This window comes from Podarcis melisellensis (assembly GCF_964234715.1).
Source record: "Podarcis melisellensis genome assembly, chromosome: 2".
NCBI classification, from domain to species: Eukaryota; Metazoa; Chordata; class Lepidosauria; order Squamata; family Lacertidae; genus Podarcis; species Podarcis melisellensis.
Genome location: NC_138529.1, coordinates 112896614 through 112917725, shown reverse-complemented (window position 1 = coordinate 112917725; position 21112 = coordinate 112896614). Strand labels below are relative to the sequence as shown.

The 21112-nt window shown below is 48.7% G+C and overlaps 1 protein-coding gene across 16 annotated transcripts in view; it reads left to right on the top strand.

Moving 5' to 3' along the window:
* The window catches only part of TNXB (tenascin XB), a 119123-nt gene that overhangs the window by 64297 nt on the left and 33714 nt on the right, over window positions 1–21112 (top strand). For 6 of the 16 annotated variants that reach the window (XM_081901264.1, XM_081901277.1, XM_081901263.1 and 3 more), the window contains 14 exons: window positions 58–357; window positions 1342–1629; window positions 1932–2219; window positions 2639–2923; window positions 4090–4401; window positions 5828–6139; window positions 7512–7823; window positions 9090–9401; window positions 10527–10811; window positions 12012–12299; window positions 15033–15320; window positions 16151–16438; window positions 17793–18071; window positions 19802–20092. In XM_081901264.1, the coding sequence (XP_081757390.1) occupies window positions 58–357; window positions 1342–1629; window positions 1932–2219; window positions 2639–2923; window positions 4090–4401; window positions 5828–6139; window positions 7512–7823; window positions 9090–9401; window positions 10527–10811; window positions 12012–12299; window positions 15033–15320; window positions 16151–16438; window positions 17793–18071; window positions 19802–20092 (4128 nt within the window). The remainder of the gene's footprint in view (window positions 1–57; window positions 358–1341; window positions 1630–1931; window positions 2220–2638; window positions 2924–4089; window positions 4402–5827; window positions 6140–7511; window positions 7824–9089; window positions 9402–10526; window positions 10812–12011; window positions 12300–15032; window positions 15321–16150; window positions 16439–17792; window positions 18072–19801; window positions 20093–21112) is intronic. The other 10 variants (XM_081901274.1, XM_081901272.1, XM_081901273.1 and 7 more) reach the window with 10 other exon arrangements.

The following is a 21112-nucleotide window of genomic DNA, read 5'->3' as shown; positions in this document are numbered from 1 at the left end:
TATTGAGGGCTGCTGCTGCTGCCTTTTATTATATTTCGTCTTGCTTCCCCATAACAGCATCACGGGACGAAGAGCCTGTACCTGAGCCCGAGCCGGAACCTGTCCTTGGTGACCTCTTAGTCTCAGATGCCACCAGCAACTCTGTCCGTCTCACATGGAGTGTCCCGACTGGCAGCTTTGACTCCTTCTTTGTCCAGTACAAGGACTCCGAGGGCAATGACCAAGCCCTGACCGTAGACCAACATTCCCGCGAGGCCACTGTTCCTAATTTGGTTCCTTCCCAAAGATACAGATTCTTCCTCTATGGAATCTCTGGGCCCCAGCGTCTTGGACCTGTCTCAGCTGATGCCACCACAGGTTAGCACAAGCATTCAGTACACGTACAGTGGTACCTCAGGTTACATACGTTTCAGGTTACATACGCTTCAGGTTACAGACCGCTAACGCAGAAATAGTACCTCAGATTAAGAACTTTGCTTCAGGATAAGAACAGAAATTGTGCTCCAGTGGCGTGGCAACAGTGGGAGGCTCCATTAGCTAAAGTGGTGCTTCAGGTTAAGAACAGATTCAGGTTAAGAACAGACCTCCGGAACGAATTAAGTACTTAACCCGAGGTACCACTGTATATGTCTTTTCTAACTGACAGAGCATTTGTCCTCTTTCTCCTTTTGGTATGGCAAGACCAGAAAAAGATGGAGCCACAAGCTGAATCCTAAAACTTTGGAACGCCATCTCGTTCTGTGGTGCTACGAGAGCAGAGGATTCGTTCTGCGATTTTTTTCATAGTGCATGTCTGTCCATGACAAAATAAAACGAGCAGCGAGCTTATTTCACAGCCATTACTAATGAAACACAGGAACTGTCATTCTGCTAACAAGCCATGCAAATTGCAGTGCTACTAAGGAGCTGTGGGAACTGTGGTTCTATTAAGGAGCCATGGGAATTGCAATATTCCTAAGGAGCCATGGGAACTGTGGTTCTGTGAAGGCGTAGGGGATCTTTAGAATGGAAATCACAGTATCTCCAGAAAGCTATAGATCTCGGGATGCTTTGGAGGATATTTGCATGAGTTGGTAGATGTGGAAGTCAAGGTAGCGAAAACTTTTTAAATTGTTGTTCTTTCAGCTATTATCATTGCTTTTGATGTTTCTCTCCAAGGGCATTTTAATTAAATTTGACAGATGTCACATGGCTTACACATGCCCTGGAGATGAAACACCCATCTCTAGGTCAACCAGCTGTCACAGAGCTCATAAGGAGGGTCTCCTGCCTCTGTCTCATCTCTTCCTTCCCACATCCGTTAAGATGTACATTCTCATCTCTTCCTCCTCTGTTTCGCAGCCCCACTACCAACAACGCCTGCTCCTCAGCCCAGCTTGGGAGAGCTCTCAGTCTCGGACGTCACCACCGACTCTGTCCGTCTCTCCTGGACTGTCCCCACTGGGAGCTTCGACTCCTTCCTGGTCCAGTACAAGGATGCGGAGGGGAAGCCTCAGGCCCTTCCAGTGGATGGAGGTTCCCGCGAAGTCACTGTCTCCAGCCTCGTGCCTTCCCGAAGATACAAGTTCAACCTTTACGGAGTCTCTGGTCGCAAGCGTCTGGGTCCAGTTTCTGCTGACACAGTCACAGGTCAGCAAGGGGAGGTTCTAAAGACCTTCTGCAAGCCATAATACATGGTCAAGAGGCCACAGCTTAGGGTTATAGCTTCTGCTGTGCATGGAGAAGGCCCAAGATTCAGTCCCTGACATCTCCAGATAGGGCCAGGAGAGGCTTCTTGCCTGATATCCTGGAGAGCTGCTAGCAGTCAGTCTGGATACTACTGAACTAGATGGACCAATGGTCCAACTCAGTATAAGCTAGCTTCTTATGTTCCTGAGAACCACTCTGGTAGGTCAAATGATTTTTCTCTCTACTACTATCTGTTTCCCCAGCATCACCTCCAAAGGAACCCTCAATTGCTCCCAGCCTGGGGGAGCTCTCTGCTTCCGATGCCACAAGCAATTCCGTCCGTCTCTCCTGGACTGTCCCCACGGGGAGCTTTGACTCTTTTCTGATCCAGTACAAGGACGCTGAGGGCAAACCTCAGGCGATTCCAGTGGAGGGAGCTTTCCGTGAGACCGTCGTCCCCAATCTGGTTCCTTCCCGCAGATATAAGTTCAACCTTTACGGACTCACTGGCCGCAAACGCCTCGGCCCCATCTCCACAGATGCCACCACAGGTCAGCAGCAAGAGTCATTTGGGCTGGATGTGTTTTAGTTTTCTTGTTTTCTCAGAGGGCATCAGCGGTGTCAGAAGTGGCTGCCGAACACTCACATTTATTGCTTTCCCATTGATTTCATAGGCCTTGGTTCCAAGGGACTCCTCTCAGGATACAGTTACTCAATCAGTGGGTGGGTGAGAGGAGCAATCTTTGTATGTTCTGAGTACGGATTGGGGAGAAAACTGAAACATTTTGCATTTATTGGTAAATCCACCCAATTCACTTTTTCCAAACCAATACACAAACTGAAACACATTCGTCTTTTGAAATTTGTGTAAACTTCCATAATATGCGCCCTCCTCAGTTCGTTTATCTTCTAAACTGCCCACCTAGGAGAGCATTTGTTCAGCAGCATCTACTTCTTTCTGTTCCTCCAGCATCTTCACAGGAACAGCCAACTCCTCCCAGCCTGGGGGAGCTCTCTGCTTCTGATGCCACCAGCGATTCCATCCGTCTCTCCTGGACTGTCCCCACGGGGAACTTTGACTCTTTCCTGATCCAATACAAGGATGCCAAGGGCAAACCTCAGGCAATCCCAGTGGAGGGAGCCTTCCGCGAGACCATCGTCCCTAATCTGGTTCCTTCCCGCAGATACAAGTTCAACCTTTACGGACTCACTGGCCGCAAGCGCCACGGCCCCATCTCCACAGATGCCACCACAGGTCAGCTTCACTTGATGAGCTGGGGCCCTTTTCCGGGATCTATTTTCTGTGTCATTTCATGCAAAGCTAGTGGCTGAGCCCATGTGGGACTGTCCAAACCAACCTGGACCCTGTGACCATCGTCTGAGGCCCTTCTTCGTGTGCCTCCTTGCCTGGAGGTGTTTCAGAATTCCCACCCTCCTTATCAATTTCCTTCTTTCCTCAGGAAGCAGCAGCGGTGTCAGAAGTGGCCACCTAACAGTAAAACTTATTGCTTTCTCCCTGATTTTACAGTAGCTGTGTTGACACGAACCTCTTCCAGACATTCTATCTGTTCCTTCTCTTTCCTATTTGTCTTTTACTCTTCTCTTTCCCACCCCTGCTGATCCATCTGTGCCTTTCTGCACATCCCTCAAAGATACAGTTACATAGTCAGTGTAGCGGAAAGGAGAAGCACCCAAATTGATGGGGGACCAAATTGAATCATTTTGCACTTCTCAGTAAATCTCTCCCCAATTCACACTTTCCAAAGCAACAAGCAGACCCAAACACAACCATTCTTTGAGATGTGTACTTCTCCAAGGTTCACAATGCAGTTCTCCAGCCAAGCAATACATCCAAAAATGTGTGTGCTGGGGGAATGTTGTATTTCTTATGTTGTGAACTGCCCTGAGATCTATGGGTGAAGTGCAGTATACAAATTTTAATAGTAGTAGTAGTTTAGCTCTCACTCAGGGTTGGGGAATCTCATTTGTTCTGGGAGCCATATGCGGCCCTCCAGGCATCTCAGTCTGGCACTTGGAATGATCCACTGAACACACCCCTTGGAACTCTCCGCTGGACACACACCCTCCCCTCAGGACATACCCCCCACAAGCCTTGCTTTGCACCCAAGTCTTTTGGCCTGACTTGGAATGTGTCTTTGGACTCTGATATTGCTCTTGCTTGCTTGGGTGGGGGATAGAGAGACATGTCTGACTGTATGCAGAAAATAGCCTACTTTACAAAGGCAACATTGACATTCATGGCTCCACCCCCTTTTGCCTCTAGCCACACCCACCATTGGCCTGGGGACTTTGGAAGGTTGACCAAAAGACAATGCATCCTTCAGGCTGGTAACAGAGTCTCCCACCCCTGCCCTACGTCTTGTCCCACCACTTTGGGGTTACACTTTCTCTCTGTTTTAGCTGCTGTAGGAACGCCACCAGGGGCCACCACAGAAAAGGTCACCGTCGTTCAGCTCAGCCTGGACCAACTGTCCGTTTCTGACATCACCAGTGACTCGGCCCGTCTCTCCTGGACTGTCCCAACTGGGAATTTTGACTCCTTTCTAGTGGAGTACGAAGATGCAGATGGGAGGCCGCAGGCGTTGCCCGTGGATGGGGCTTCCCGCACGCTCACTGTCCCCAACCTGGAGCCCTCCCACAGATACACGTTTAACCTCTACGGACTTTACCGCGGCAAGCGCTATGGCCCCCTGCCCGTGGAGGCTGTCACAGGTCAGCAGTGGATGAAGTGATCAACCGCGATGTGGTCTTTCCCCTCCCCCTGTCCTGGACACGCTTTTCTCCTTTCTTCCTCAGCGTGCATCTGCAGCATCGGAAGAAGATGCTCCCCAGCCTATGAATTTCTGTTCTCTTTCAGGCACACCTTTTGAGCTCTGTACCTGAAGGGCCTTTCTTGGGTGGCGGGAGCAGAGAAAAACCTCTTTGCTCGAGTGATGGCCTGACCGACAGGCAGATACTTACTTTTTACATTCATCGTAACATTGAGCTGAAAGTTCCTTCTCCCTCTCCGCCACAAACCATTTTTCCAGCCCCATTTGCACTACATTTATGGCAGGTTTGAAGGGGCCTGTGGAGACAGATTGTAGAAAATTTGAGGTGGCATGGGGACTCCATAGTCTTGCTTCCTTAAATATACAGCACCATGTGCCTCCACAATTCCATAGCTACACAATAGATCAATAGCTTTGTATGTAAACTGTCCCAGGTTTAATATCGGACACCTCCACTCCGTTTAAAAAAGGAAGATGGAGCAGGTGATTGGGGATTTTGTCTGACTAGTGATGGAGACCCTATGACCCTCCAGATGTTTTTGGACCCCAGGTCCCATCAGGCCCAGCCAGCATGGTTGATGGCCTGGGATGACAGGAGTTGTAGTCCAACAACATCTGGAAGGCATTGGGTTCTTCATCCCGGCCACAATTGCTGGAGAACTGTGGGCCAGGAAAATCTAGCTTGTTAAACTTCTCCTAGCAACTCTAAACTCCGTTTAAAAAACTACCCAGGAGGGAAGCCATGACTCTGACACTGGGCCTCAGTCGCCAGCGGTGTAACATATTTGCAGCTGAATTTTCATTGTGCCTTATTTTCTTTTTAAAAATAAGATAAAGTTGAAACTGTTGCAGAAATGCAACAAGCTAAACCCGAAACTAGAAAAAGGAGAAACTGGGAAGAACCAGAAATGACTGCTTTGTCCATGCCTACCAGTATGCATTACCCGTTACACATATAGTTTAGCTCTCTTTGGATTAGGGAACCTCATTTGGCCTGGGAGCCATAAGTAGCCTTCCAGGCATCTCAGTCTGCCCATTGGAACTATCTGCTAGACACACCCCTCACAAGCCTTGCTTTTGTCTTTTGGCCTGACTTGGATTGTGTCCTTGGATTCTGATACTGCACTTGCTTGCTTGGGTGATAGAGAGACGAGTCTGAGTGCAAGCAGAAAACAGCCTACTTTACAAAGGCAACATTGACATCCATTGCTTCACCCCCTTTTGCCTCTAGCCATACCCACCATTGGCCTGGGGACTTTTGGAGGTAGACCAGAAGGGAATGAACCCTCAGGCTGGTAACAGAGTCCCCCACCCCTGCCCTACGTCTTGTCCCACCGCTATGGGGTTACACTTTCTCTCTGTTTTAGCTGCTGTAGGAACGCCACCAGGGGCCACCACAGAAAAGGTCACCGTCATTCAGCTCAGCCTGGACCAGCTGTCCGTTTCTGACATCACCAGTGACTCGGCCCGTCTCTCTTGGACTGTCCCAACTGGGAATTTTGACTCCTTTCTAGTGGAGTATGAAGATGCAGATGGGAGGCCACAGGCGTTGCCAGTGGATGGGTCTTCCCGCACGCTCACTGTCCCCAACCTGGAGCCCTCCCACAGATACACGTTTAACCTCTACGGACTTTACCGCAGCAAGCGCTATGGCCCCCTGCCCGTGGAGGCTGTCACAGGTCAGCAGTGGATGAAGTGATCAACCGCGATGTGGTCTTTCCCCTCCTCCTGTCCTGGACACACTTTTCTCCTTTCTTCCTCAGGGGCACATCGGAAGCATCGGAAGAAGATGCATCCCAGCCTATGAATTTCTGTCCTCTTTCAGGCATACCTTTTGAGCTCTACACCTGAAGGGCCTTTCTTGGGTGGCGGGAGGAGAGAAAAACCTCTCTGCTTGATTGATAGCCTGGCCACAAGTAGATACTTACTTCTTACATTTATCTTCACATTGAGCTGAAAGTTCCTTCTCCCTCTCCACCGCAAACCACTTTCACAGCCCTGTTTGGCATCACCAGTGACTCAGCCCATTTGCCCTCCGCTTATGGCAAGTTTAAATGGGCCCAGGTTAAAGGATTGCAGAAAATTTGAGATGGCTATGAGACTCACTCGGTTTCAAAGTCCGGTTTGCTAAGGGTCTCCTAACAACTCTCGTCTCCCTTAACGAACCAGAAATCCTAGGATTCTTTTAGCAGGGAAGCCATGACTCTTAAAGAGCCTCTGTCTCCCATGGTGTAAGATATCTGCAGCTAAATTTTCATGCTGCCTTATTTTTAAAAATCTGAAAAAACCTCAAATCAATTTAAAACTGCTGCAGAAATGCAAGAAGCTGAACATAGGCGTAGACAATGGGGGGCAGCTGCCCCCCAGATCAAGTAAAACAATAGAAATATTGACCAATCACATCGCTTCTGCCCCCCTGGCTATGCGCATGAATGTGAACCCAAAACTAGAAAATGGAGAAATTGTGAGAAACCAAAGCTGACTGCTTTGTCCATGCCTACCAGTATGCAGTGCCCTTTTCACATATAGTTTAGCTCTCTATGAGTTAGGGTACCTCATTTGGCCTGGGAGCCATAAGGCAACTTATGTCTGGCCCTTGGAATGATCCACTGAACACACTACTCACAAGCCTTGTTTTGCACCCAAGTCTTTTGGCCTGATTTGGATTGTGTCCTCGGATTCTGATGCTGTTCTTCTTGCTTGCTTGCTTCGGTGGGTGGCATACTGTCAACTTTTCCCTTTTCTTACGAGGAATCCTATTCGGAATAAGGGAATTTCCCTTAAAAAAAGGGAAACGTTGACAGCTATGGTGGGTGGGTGGGGGATAGAGAGACGTGTTTGAGTGCATGCAGAAAACAGCCTACTTTACATAGGTAACATTTACATCCATTGCTTCACCCCCTTTTGCCTCTAGCCACACCCACTATTGGCCTGGGGACTTTCAGAGGTTGACCTGAAGGGAATGCATCCCTCAGGCTGGTAACAGAGTCCCCCACCGCTGCCCTACATCTTGTCCCACCGCTATGGGGTTACACTTTCTCTCTGTTTTAGCTGCTGTAGGAACGCCACCAGGGGCCACCACAGAAAAGGTCACCGTCGTTCAGCTCAGCCTGGACCAGCTGTCCGTTTCCGACATCACCAGTGACTCGGCCCGTCTCTCCTGGACTGTCCCAACTGGGAATTTTGACTCCTTTCTAGTGGAGTACGAAGATGCAGATGGGAGGCCGCAGGCGTTGCCCGTGGATGGGGCTTCCCGCTCGCTCACTGTCCCCAACCTGGAGCCCTCCCACAGATACACGTTTAACCTCTACGGACTTTACCACGGCAAGCGCTATGGCCCCCTGCCCGTGGAGGCTGTCACAGGTCAGCAGTGGATGAAGTGATTGACCTCGATGTGGTCTTTCCCCTCCCCCTGCCCCGGACACGCTTTTCTCCTTTCTTCCTCAGGGGCACATCGGAAGCATCGGAAGAAGATGCATCCCAGCCTATGAATTTCTGTTCTCTTTCAGGCACACCTTTTGAGCTCTACACCTGAAGGGCCTTTCTTGGGTGGCGGGAGGAGAGGAAAACCTCTCTGCTCAAGTGATAGCCTGGCCCACAGGCAGATACAGTCATACCTCAGTTCCCAGACGCCTTGGGAGTCAAACGTTCCAGCTTCTGAATGATCGAAAACCGGAAGTGAGTGTTCCGGTTTTCGAATATTCTTCTGGAAGCCGAACATCCAATGAGGCTTCCAAATGGCAGCAGGAGCTTTCTGCAACCAATCAGAAGCTGCATTTTGGAAGTCAAACATTTTGGAAGTCGAACGGACTTCCAGAACGGATTCTGTTCAGCTTCCAAGGTATGACTGTACTTACATTTTACATCTATCTTAATACTGAGCTGAAAGTTCCTTCTCCCTCTCCATCGTGAACCACTTTTACAGCCCCGTTTGACATCACCAGTGACTCAGCCCATTTGCTCTCCATTTATGGCAAGTTTAAATGGGCCCAGGTAAAAGGATTGCAGGTAATTTGAGATTGCAATGGGACAAACATATACTCTAGTTTGCTAAAAGTCTCCTAACAATTCTCATCTCCTTTAACAAACCAGAAATCCCATGTTTCTTTTAGCAGGGAAAACATGACTCTTAAAGGGCCTCAGTCTCCCACGGTATAAGATATCTGCAGCTGAATTTTCATAGTGCCTTATTCTTAAAAATCCCCCCAAAAACCCAAAAATAAATTTAAAATTGCTGCAGAAATACAACAAGCTGAACATGGGCATAGCCAGAGGGGGCAGCTGCTGTCCTGCCCCGCCGATCAAATAAAACAATAGAAATACTGACCAATCACATTAGTTCTGCCACCCTAATAAAGTCCTGCCACCCCCCAACAAAAATCCTGGCTATGCCCATGAAGCTGAACCCAAAACTAGAAAAAGGAGAAATTGGGAGAAACCAATTTGCAAAAGCAACATTGACATTCATGGCTCCACCCTCTTTTACCTCTGACCACACCCACCATTGGCCTGGGGACTGTCAGAGGTGAACCAGAAAAGAATGCATCCTTAAGGCTGGTAACAGAGTCCCCCACCGCTGCCCTATGTCTTGTCCCACTGCTATGGGGTTACACTTTCTCTCTGTTTTAGCTGCTGTAGGAACGCCACCAGGGGCCACCACAGAAAAGGTCACTGTCGTTCAGCTCAGCCTGGACCAGCTGTCCGTTTCTGACATCACCAGTGACTCGGCCCGTCTCTCCTGGACTGTCCCAACTGGGAATTTTGACTCCTTTCTAGTGGAGTACGAAGATGCAGATGGGAGGCCGCAGGCGTTGCCCGTGGATGGGGCTTCCCGCACGCTCACTGTCCCCAACCTGGAGCCCTCCCACAGATACACGTTTAACCTCTACGGACTTTACCACGGCAAGCGCTATGGCCCCCTGCCCGTGGAGGCTGTCACAGGTCAGCAGTGGATGAACTGGCCGACTGGGCTGTGGTCTTTCCCCTCCCCCTGCCCCGGACACGCTTTTCTCCTTTCTTCCTCAGGGGCACATCGGAAGCATCAGAAGATGCATCCCAGCCTATGAATTTCTGTTCTCTTTCAGGCATACCTATTGAGCTCTACACCTGAAGGGCCTTTCTTGGGTGGCGGGAGGAGAGGAAAACCTCTCTGCTCACGAGATAGCCAGGCCACAAGCAGATACTTACTTTTTACATTTATTTTAACATTGGGGTGAAAGTTCCTTTTCCCTCTCCCTCGTGAACTACTTTCCCAGCTCCATTTGCACTACATTTATGGCACTTTCAGTGGTTCGAATCCCTGTCACAGGGAGTGCTCCTGTTGCTCGGTCCCTGCTCCTGCCAACCTAGCAGTTCGAAAGCACCTCAAAGTGCAAGTAGATAAATAGGTACCACTCTGGCGGGAAGGTAAACTGTGTTTCCGTGCACTGCTCTGGTTCCCCAGAGGTGGCTTAGTCATGCTGGCCACATGACCCGGAAGCTGTACGCCGGCTCACTTGGCCAATAAAGCGAGATGAGCGGCGCAACCCCAGTCGGTCACAACTGGACCTGATGGTCAGGGGTCCCTTTTTAAGGTGCTACTGGAAGGAATTTTTAAATTTTGTTTCGACCTGAGGTTACCAGTGCATACACATCACCACAGCCATAGGTTTTATGCATCATTTGGGCACCAGTCACCAGTGATGATAGTTATTTCCAGCTTTGAAATACACTGTCAAGAACTGCCCACTTGCATTTGCATTATCTTAATCTGGTCCTGGCAACTAGTGAATCTGAAAACAGGTGATTTCTGCACCTGTTTCTGATCCAGTTGGCATTCTCCAGCATCCCTAATTATGAGTGCCTGCTTTTTAGCCTTGCTGTTGGGGGGAAACAATGGGCGAGTTAATCTCATCTCACCTTTTGGTATAGCTCTTCTGTCTGTTCTATGCCTTAGGCCCTAAGGCGTAGAAGCACACTGGGAGACCTTTTGCATTCTTCTAATCATGACTTAATTTTTACAGGAGCAGAAGAGTTTCCAACTGTACTTCACTCTTCACCCCCTTTTTCTCTCCCTCTGTGTTTTAGCCTCAGCAGTGACGCCGCCACCACAACCCACCCTAGGGGAGCTCTCAGCCGTTGATGTTTCTAGTGATTCTCTCCGCCTCTCCTGGACAGTCCCCACTGGGAACTTTGACTCCTTCCTGGTCCAATACAAGGATGCGGAGGGGAGGCCTCAGGCCCTTCCGGTGGACGGAGGTTCTCGCGAGGTCACCATTTCTAGCCTCCTGCCTTCCCGTAGATACAAGTTCAATCTCTATGGGATCTCTGGTCGCAAGCGAATTGGCCCCATTTCCACTAGTGCAGTCACAGGTCAGCTGAGGTCACAGCAACCATAATTCTTTCACAGGGGAAGCAATTTATTTCCATTCTGTCTCAGGAGCAGGGGCGTTGCTGCGTCTCCATCTGCAATGCAGACCGAGGGTGCATGTATATATATACAAACGAAGTTGCCACTGTGCCCCGGAAGTGCGTTTCCCCCCCATGTCAGAGCGAATAATTCATTTCGATTGTCATATAGAATCATGGAATCATCGCGTTGGAAGGGTCACTGAGGATCGCCTATTCCTGCAATGCAGGAATATGCAGCTTTAGCCAACACTGACGTTTTCCACAAAACCCAAAGCAATGCTTGCTTGAGGGCATTGTGGGAGATTAAAATAGTGGCTGGATCCATTTGCCAGGCAGTGTTGAGAGTGCCGGAAGCTTATAATTTTGGTAAAAAACCAGAGGCCTTCTTATTGAGGTTAAGTGATGAGGAAATTCAAAAAAACGATGTAAATTTGCTTATGTATGCCACAATGGCTGCAAGAATTTTGATGGCCCAAAGATGGAAGCAGCAATAACTCCCCTCCCTCGAAGACTGGCAGATAAAGATGGTAGAATATATCGAATTGGCAAAGTTAACGGGAAAGATAAGAAACTGGCACGATGAATTGTTTCTTAAGGACTGGAGCAAATTTATAATTTATTTGAAAGAAAATTGTAAATATTTGAAAACTTTTGCAGCTTTAACATGAATTGTTATGTAATGTGAAATTAAGGAGCTAATTTACATATAAGAGGGTGAATGATAAAGATAATATTTAGTAAAGAAGTGATTATAGAAATGCAAATGATCTGACAAAAAAAATGGGGAAGTCAGAAAGAGGGAGGGAAGGAGGTCGATACTCACTTTGAGTAACATGGTAGTTAGGAAGTTTAGGTAATTTATGCGAAATTTAATTTTGGAAAACTCAATAAAAATTATGTTGTTTTTTTTAAAAGAGAGTGCCGGGAGGAAAGGGGGTGAAAATTAAGGGTGCCCAGACAAGCAGTCAGCAGCTGAGCCTGTAAGGGCCCTGGCAATGATGCCAGGTGGTGATGCCAGCGCTGGGCAGAACACAACACCCTCTGGCATAGGTGATAAGTTGGAAGAAGCATCTCTCTCTCTCTCTCTCTCTCTCTCTCTCTCTCTCTCTCTCTCTCTCTCTCATGGTGGCCATTGACTCCTTATTCTTCTCTCTGTTCCAGATCAACTGATGGTGAAGCCCACTCCAGCACTCAAGCTCGGAGAGCTAACAGCTGGTAATGCCATGCCAAACTCCCTTGACATCTCCTGGACTGTGGAGGCCGGGGACTTTGACTCTTTCATCATCCAATACCAAGACGCTCAGGGCAAACCCCAGGTTCTCCCTGTTGACGGGCGCCTCCGCTCTCTCCACCTCCACGACTTGGCCCCATCCCACAGATACCAGATCAACCTCTATGGTGTCTTGGGCCGAAAGCGTCTGGGCCCCATCTCCACCGAAGCAGAGACAGGTCAGCAACCACCCTTCCCCCCAGTCTGGAGGCCACCAGGTTTGGGGAGGCATTCTCTCCAGGCTCACATTCCCATCTTGGCTCGAGGAACTGGATTTTCAGATGGGATAAACTTCCAAACTGCTTCTGTATCTTCATGTTGTGTGGGATCAATTTCAATCTGTTACCTCCGAGGATGTGGACAGGCTGCTTGGACGAGTGAAGCCAACCACCTGTCTCCTGGATCCTTGCCCATCCTGGCTTATAAAAGCTAGCCGGGAAGGACTGGGCGATGGGCTTCGTGGGGTGGTGAATGCTTCCCTCCGCGAGGGAGCCTTCCCAGACCCGCTGAAAGAGGCGGTTATCAAACCGCTTCTTAAAAAACCATCTTTAGATGCGGCCACGATGGCCAATTATCGCCCAGTCTCAAACCTTCCATTCTTGGGCAAGGTGATTGAGCGAGTGGTTGCTGAACAACTCCAGGCACGCCTGGAAGAAGCGGACCATTTGGATCCCTTCCAGTCGGGATTCAGGCCCCATCATGGGACTGAAACTGCCTTGGTCGCACTGGTTGATGATCTCCGGCGGGCTAGGGACAAAGGTGAGAGCTGTTTCCTAGTTCTGCTGGATCTCTCAGCGGCGTTTGATACCATCGACCATGACATCCTTCTGGACCGTCTTGGGGGGCTGGGAGCTGGGGGCACTGTCATACAGTGGTTCCGCTCCTTCCTCCTGGGCCGTGTTCAGAAAGTGGTGGTGGGGGATGAGTGTTCAGACCCCTGGCCGCTCACTTGTGGGGTGCCTCAGGGTTCTGTCCTCTCCCCCATGCTTTTCAACATCTACATGCAGCCGCTGGGAGGGATCATCAGGAGGTTTGGGCTGGGTGTTCATCAGTATGCAGATGATACCCAGCTCTATCTCTCTTTTAAATCAGAACCAGTGAAGGCGGTAAAGGTCCTGTGTGAGTGCCTGGAAGCGGTTGGAGGATGGATGGCGGCTAACAGATTGAGGTTGAATCCTGACAAGACAGAAGTACTGTTTTTGGGGGACAGGAGGCGGGCAGGTGTGGAGGATTCCCTGGTCCTGAATGGGGTAACTGTGCCCCTGAAGGACCAGGTGCGCAGCCTGGGAGTCATTTTGGACTCACAGCTGTCCATGGAGGCACAGGTCAAATCTGTATCCAGGGCAGCTGTTTACCAGCTCCATCTGGTACGTAGGCTGAGACCCTATCTGCCTGCGGACTGTCTTGCCAGAGTGGTACATGCTCTGGTTATCTCCCGCTTGGACTACTGCAATGCGCTCTACGTGGGGCTACCTTTGAAGGTGACCCGGAAACTACAACTAATCCAGAATGCGGCAGCTAGACTGGTGACTGGGAGCAGCCGCCGAGACCATATAACACCGGTCTTGAAAGACCTACATTGGCTCCCAGTACGTTTCCGAGCACAATTCAAAGTGTTGGTGCTGACCTTTAAAGCCCTAAATGGCCTCGGTCCAGTATATCTGAAGGAGCGTCTCCTCCCCCATCGTTCTGCCCGGACACTGAGGTCCAGCTCCGAGGGCCTTCTGGCGGTTCCCTCCCTGCGAGAGGCCAAGTTGCAGGGAACCAGGCAGAGGGCCTTCTCGGTGGTGGCGCCCGCCCTGTGGAATGCCCTCCCACCGGATGTCAAGGCGATGGACAACTACCTGACATTCAGAAGACATCTGAAGGCAGCCCTGTTCAGGGAAGTTTTTAATATGTGACATTTTAGTGTATTTTTCATTTCTGTTGGAAGCCGCCCAGAGTGGCTGGGGAAACCCAGCCAGATGGGCGGGGTACAAATAATAAATTATTATTATTATTATTATTATGTGGTTGTATCCAGTTACTTTCTACTCAGAGTAAACCCAGGAGAACTAACTTTGTTATGTTAATATTAGTGGGTCTACTCTAAGTAAAGGTAAAGGGACCCCTGACCGCTAGGTCCTGTCATGGACAACTCTGGGGTTGCAGCTCTCATCTCGCTTTACTGGCCGAGAGAGCCGGCGTACAGCTTCCGGGTCACGTGGCCAGCATGACTAAGCCGCTTCTGACAAATCAGAGCAGAATGGAGCAAAAAGATACACAACAGGGTTAAAAATGTTGGCAAAGCTTTTAACGATTTTGAAAAGAATTAATAATGCAGCCACATGCTAATTCCTATTTCGGCAAGCCCCCACTTCATTTCAATTTATTTTAGGATTTAGTTTGCCCAAAGCCTCCAGAACTGTTGTCCTCTTTCAGAAAAGGCTAGTATGGAAAGGGACCTAGCTGAAAGGAAGAGCAGCTGCTGCCAAGTCACTGTAGATCAGGGTTTCCAGCTCTTTTTTTGGAGTATAATTCCCATCATCCCTGACCACTGGTCCTGCAAAATAGGGATGATGGGAGCTGTAGTCCAACAACAGCTGGAGACCCAAGTTTGGGAAACCCTGGATTAGACAATACTAGATGGACCAATGGCCTGACTCAGTATCAGCTACCTTCCCATGTTCCAAAAGCAGGGGGCACTTTGGGATCAGCTTTAGGAGAAAACGCTTGCCGCAAATTGGAAAGTGTCACATGGAGGTTTCTTGCTTGCTTAAAGTAAAAGCACCAGGTCTGGAGGTGAAGCACCCATCTCAAGGCCAGCCAGCTGTCACAGAGTTCATTAAAAGAACCTTCTGCCTCTGTCTCATATCTTCCTTCCCACATCCGTTAAGATGTACATTCTCATCTCTTCCTCCTCTGTTTCGCAGCCCCACTACCAACAACGCCTGCTCCTCAGCCCAGCTTGGGAGAGCTCTCAGTCTCGGACGTCACCACCGACTCTGTCCGTCTCTCCTGGACTGTCCCTACTGGGAGCTTCGACTCCTTCCTGGTCCAGTACAAGGATGCGGAGGGGAAACCTCAGGCCCTTCCAGTGGATGGAGGTTCCCGTGAGGTCACTGTCTCCAGCCTCGTGCCTTCCCGAAGATACAAGTTCAACCTTTACGGAGTCTCTGGTCGCAAGCGTCTGGGTCCAGTTTCTGCTGACACAGTCACAGGTCAGCAAGGGGAGGTTCTAAAGACCTTCTGCCAGCCATAACACATGGTCAAGAGGCCACAACTTAGGCCACAGCTCTGCATGCAGAAGGTCCCAGATTCAGTCCCAACATCTCTAGGTAGGGCTGGGAAAGATTTCTTGCCTGATACCCTGGAGAGCTGCTAGCAGACAGTCTGGATACTACTGAACTAGATGGACCAATTGTCCAACTCAGCATAAGGTAGCTACTTATTTTCCTGAGAACCACCTTGGTAGGTCAAATGAATTTTTTCTCTGTGACCTGACTCAGTATATAAGGCAGATTCCTCTATTCCTGAGAACCAGCTCAGGACAGTTAATAATTTTCTCTGCTACTGTCTGTATCCTCAACGTCACCTCCAAAGGATGACGCGCAATGTAAACTAATAATGCAGAGTTTTAAAGAATAAAAGCTTTACTGAATTTAAAATAAACTTCTTCATAAACAATACGGTTCCAAACAGTTTGACTGAGGTTACATACTGACTCTGCTCACAGCTAAAGCAGACAGACTCTCACTGACATCTTACAGAGAACACAAAAGAGAAACTGGCTACTCAGTCACATGTCAGAATGACTCAACAGTTAGCAGTTAGGCCTGAATAACTTTAGTAAGCCCAAATGACTGTGCAGTCCATGCACTTCCCAGCCTGCTTTGCTGCTTCTGCTGTCATGTGTCTTTGTCACATGACAAAGGAGCCCTCAATTGCTCCCAGCCTAGGGATCTCCCTGCTCCTGAGAGCCTTCTGCTTCTCTCACCTCTTGCTTCCCCCATCCCTTAAGATGCACTTTCTCTGTTTCTCCATTTTTCAGCTGTACTACCAACAACGCCAGCTCCTCAGCCCAGCTTGGGAGAGCTCTCAGCCTTGGATATCACCACTGATTCCATCCGTCTCTCCTGGACTGTCCCCACGGGGAAATTTGACTCTTTTCTGATCCAGTACAAGGACGCTGAGGGCAAACCTCAGGCAATCCCAGTGGAGGGAGCTTTCCGTGAGACCGTCATCCCCAATCTGGTTCCTTCCCGCAGATACAAGTTCAACCTTTACGGACTCACTGGCCGCAAGCGCCACGGCCCCATCTCCACAGACGCCACCACAGGTCAGCTTCACTTGATGAGCTGGGGCCCTTTTCCGGGATCTATTTTCTGTGTCAATTCACACAAAGATAGTGGCTGAGCCCACGTGGGGACTGTCCAAACCAACCTGGACCCTGTGACCATCATGCCTTCTTTGTGTGCCTCCTACATGAGTCCACAGGGTGGCAACATGACTACGGGTCCTTACTGGTAGCTGTTCTTCTCTTTGACATCCCCACCAGATGTCAAAGAGAAGAACAACTACCAGACTTTTAGAAGACATCTGAAGGCAGCCCTGTTTAGGGAAGCTTTTAATGTTTAACAGACCACTGTATTTTAATACTTTATGGAAGCTGCCCAGGGTGGCTGGGGAGACCCAGCCAGATGGGTGGGGTATAAATAAATTATTGTTATTATTATTATTATTATTATTATTATTATTATTATTATTATTATTATTATTACTTTGGAGGCTCCCCGTTTGTGGAATGCCCTCCCCAGGGAGGCTCCCCTGGTGCCATCATTACATATCTTTAGGCACTACATGAAAAACATTCCTCTTCAACAAGGCATTGGTCTGATTAACTTTCTATGGCTTTTTAAATGTGTTTGTGGGAGGGGCAATTATTGGCTTGTTTCATTATGTATTTATGTTCCCATATTATAATTTTTCTGTTGTGATCTTCAGATGAGGGGCGGTATACAAATTTAATAAATAATAATAATGTTCATTCTGCATTTGCAGGGAGTCAGCCTTTCAGTGTGGCAGCTCCCATGCCATAGAATTATTGACATTAAGTCAGCACTATCGCTGTACTGTGGTACCTCTAGTTATGTATTTAATTCGTTCCGGAGGTCCATTCTCAACTTGAAACTTTTCTTAACCTGAACCACCACTTTAGCTAATGGGGTCTCCCGCTGCCGCCGCGCTGCCACAGCACGATTTCTGTTCTCATCCTAAAGCAAAGTTCTTAACCCGATGTACTATTTCTGGGTTAGCGGAGTCTGTAACCTGAAGCGTATGTAATCCAAGGTACTACTGTATTATTTTAGACAATACACTAACCCTGATGTTCACTGTTGAAAGCAGTATATGCCCCTGAATACCACTGGGTGGAAATTGCTGGTGGCAAGAGCACTCGTGCTTGCTGGTTTCCCATAGACATTTGGTTGGCCACTGTGGGAACAGGATTCTGGGCTAGAATGGGCCACTGGCCGGATCCAGCAGGGATCTTCTATTCTTTTGATTCCTGCCTATCTTACATGCCACTACCTGAAGAACTACCTATTGAATGATAAATAAGTTGATCGCAGGAGCCAAGTTGGTGCTTACCAATTATTCAGTTTTGTTCTCTCTTTCTCTGTTCTCTTCTCCAGTTGCAGAATTGCTGGCTGCACCAACCTTAGGAGAACTCTCTGTCTCTGATGTCACCAGTGAGTCTGCCCGCCTCTCCTGGACTGTTCTAGCCGGGAGATTTGACTCCTTCTTAGTCCAGTACAAGGATGCTGAAGGCAAACCCCAGCAGCTGCCCTTGGATGGAGGCACCTATGAGACTACCATCTCTGGCCTGTCTCCTGCCCGACGATACAAGTTCAACCTCTACGGGATTGTAGGGCGCAAACGCCTTGGCCCTGTCTCTGCCGACACAGTCACAGGTCAGCACATGGCTCTTTGGCATGAATAGGGCATTGGGAGTGGTGGTGTAAATTTGTTTCAGTTCACATGAAAAGCTACTTAATTTGCATTTCCCGAAATGACACGCAAAGCGAAACACAACTAATCTTCAAAATTTGCACTCTTGCAAATGTTGCAGTGTGTATGAAACCAAGACAACCAAATAATGTGCACACAAACATGTGCAGATTTGGGGGAATTGGGAATAAAAATGTCTATGCTCAAGAAAATAACGTATGAAAATGTAGTTATGTTGGCTGAAATATACATAAAAATGTGTATATTAGGCAAAATTTCATACAAATTTAATACTGGCAGCAACCATTTTGCACGCATTCAAAGCACACACAACCATGCACATGTGCATTGCTGAGAGCCCGGAAATGGCAGGGAAAGGGGGAGGGGACTAGGGTGGGCATATACATGCACCACCATCATGCGTAATGACCTAGAACGCAACCCCTGCAAAAATTGGGTGTTGCCTGTATGTGCATTAGGAAGTAGGCACACTAAAATGCAGGCAAAGTCTCACACAGACTTTTAAAAAATCATTAGAAGCTGATGCAGAAGTTTGGGAAACCAAAAATTAGGGGAAATGGGAAACAGAGAGAAACTGAAAGTATCAAGTCTGTCCCTCCCTTGGCACGTGTCTGGCTATATTAAGCTATTTCGCATATTTCAGACAAAAATGTATATGCAGATCCATATAAAAAAGACTTGATGATCTCTTTTCAAAATGAAAATTTACCAGGCCTGGTCCTAATACAGGCAATAATGAGGTAAATATCGGAAGCCTAGAGGGTTCTGCCAAGGTAGCAGAAACTGGGTCACTTGGGGGGCGGCCTTTGATTTTATTTGTATTTTTGCTTGATGCTGAACTACACTCACCAGCACAGCTGTCATTTAAATTTCCCTCAAGGCAATGCCTGCAATGTATTATCATTGCATCATGGGAAAATTCCAGTGGTCCCTCTGCCGGTGAGTCCGGTCAACCAGGCCTCACCCTTCTTTGGCTGGCCCCACTACTACTGGGCAACCCTGGCCTACCTGCTGCTAGATGAGCTTGGCATCACTGGGGAAAGGAGGGGGCAAAGCAGACCAGTGCTGCTGACGGAGGGGGTAGGGGTGTCAGCCGATGGAGTTTGCCCTGACTCCTGGTGCTGGCCCTGAAGAAGCAGTTTGGGTGGAGTTTCATTCTATGTGTGAGATTTTGAGCAGGAAGTTAACAAGGGGGTGTTAACTGTTTTTCTTCCTGTGGAGGCGAATTTGTGAAGCTAAGTTCCTCAAGAGGAGGGAGCGACTCCTAAAGCAGTTTAAGGCTCTAGATAGCACCGATTTGTAGCCTCAGCTGTATTTCTTACATGTCAATTATGAAAATCCCTGGCAGTGATGGAATTTGAACTCGGTACTCTGAGCTTCGAGCCTAATTTATTTGCCTCTGAACCCAGCGTACAGTGGTATCTCGGGTTACAGACGCTTCAGGTTACAGACTCCACTAACCAGAAATAGTACCTCGAGTTAACAACTTTGCTTCAGGATGAGAACAGAAATCACACGGCGACAGTGGGAGGCCTAAAGTGGTGCTTCAGGTTAAGAACAGTTTCAGCTTAAGAACGGACCTCCAGAAAGAATTAAGCTCTTAACCCGAGGTACCACTGTACTAGCTGAACACAGATTTAATTCCTGTTTGTTTTTAATCTCTTGGCCTCAGCAGCTGCAGTGTCTGGCGAAGGCCCAGCGAAGCCCAGCCTAGAAGAGCTCTCTGTCTCAGAGGTCACCAGCAATTCCGCTCTTCTCTCCTGGACTGTCCCCACTGGGGACTTCGACTCCTTCCTGATCCAGTACAAGGATGCAGAGGGCAAACCCCAGGCGCTGACCGTGGAGGGAGTTGCTCGCGAGGTCACTGTCCCCAACCTGGTTCCTTCCCACAGATACAAGTTCAATCTCTACGGGGTCGTTGGCCGCAAGCGCCTGGGCCCTATTTCCTCTGAAGCCACCACAGGTCAGCAGTCTTCTCTCTTCATTTTCTGTTTTAGGGGCAGAAAGGAGGAAGCAAATTCTCTCAGTGACATCCTCTCGCCTTCTAAGCTGTGTCCGCATCATCCCACTTCCATTTACAATTTGCCTTTTCCCACAGCTACCACACATGGGATCGACATCTTCATCAAGCCATCCACTATGTCCCCAAGGTCTCGTTCCTGGCCTGTCAATGCCAGTTCAGTCCTCACGAGTGTATATGTGAAATCAAGATTTATTTATTTTTTTGCCCTGACATCCAGTACTTTATACTGGCTTACGTTAAATGGTTCTTGCCACTTTACTGCCTGTTCATTCAGTTTGGAGAGGTCCTTTTGGAGCTCTTCCCAATCTTTTTGTTTGAAGCTCTCTGAACAATTCCAGGGGACGCGGGTGGCGCTGTGGGTTAAACGACAGAGCCTAGGACTTGCCGATCAGAAGGTTGGCGGTTCGAATTCCGACAACGGGGTGAGCTCCCGTTGCTCGGTCCCTGCTCCTGCCAACCTAGCAGTTCGAAAGCACGTCAAAGTGCAAGTAGATAAATAGGTACCGCTCCGGCGGGAAGGTAAACGGCATTTCCGTGCACTGCTCTGGTTCGCCAGAAGCGGCTTTGTCATGCTGGCCACATGACCTGGAAGCTGTCTGAGGACAAACGGCGGCTCCCTCGGCCAATAAAGTGAAATGAGCGCTGCAACCCCAGAGTCGGTCACGACTGGACCTAATGGTCAGGGGTCCCTTTACCTTTACTTAACCAATTCCTGATCCACAGAAGTTTCATGGACGTCTCTTAAAGAGTCTTTCATTGTGAGGAGGCAATGCTTTCTGATTTATGGGGGTGGGGCGTTTTGCCAAAAAAGGGTTTGTTTTAAAATACGAAGGGGGAGCGTATACAGTCAAACTATTGAGACTATGGTTGTGCACACAATTACTGATTTACAATGAGACTGTGCTGTTCTTTTTCTCACTATGGATCAAAGCTGGCTTGGGAGGAAATGCAATGCCTGTA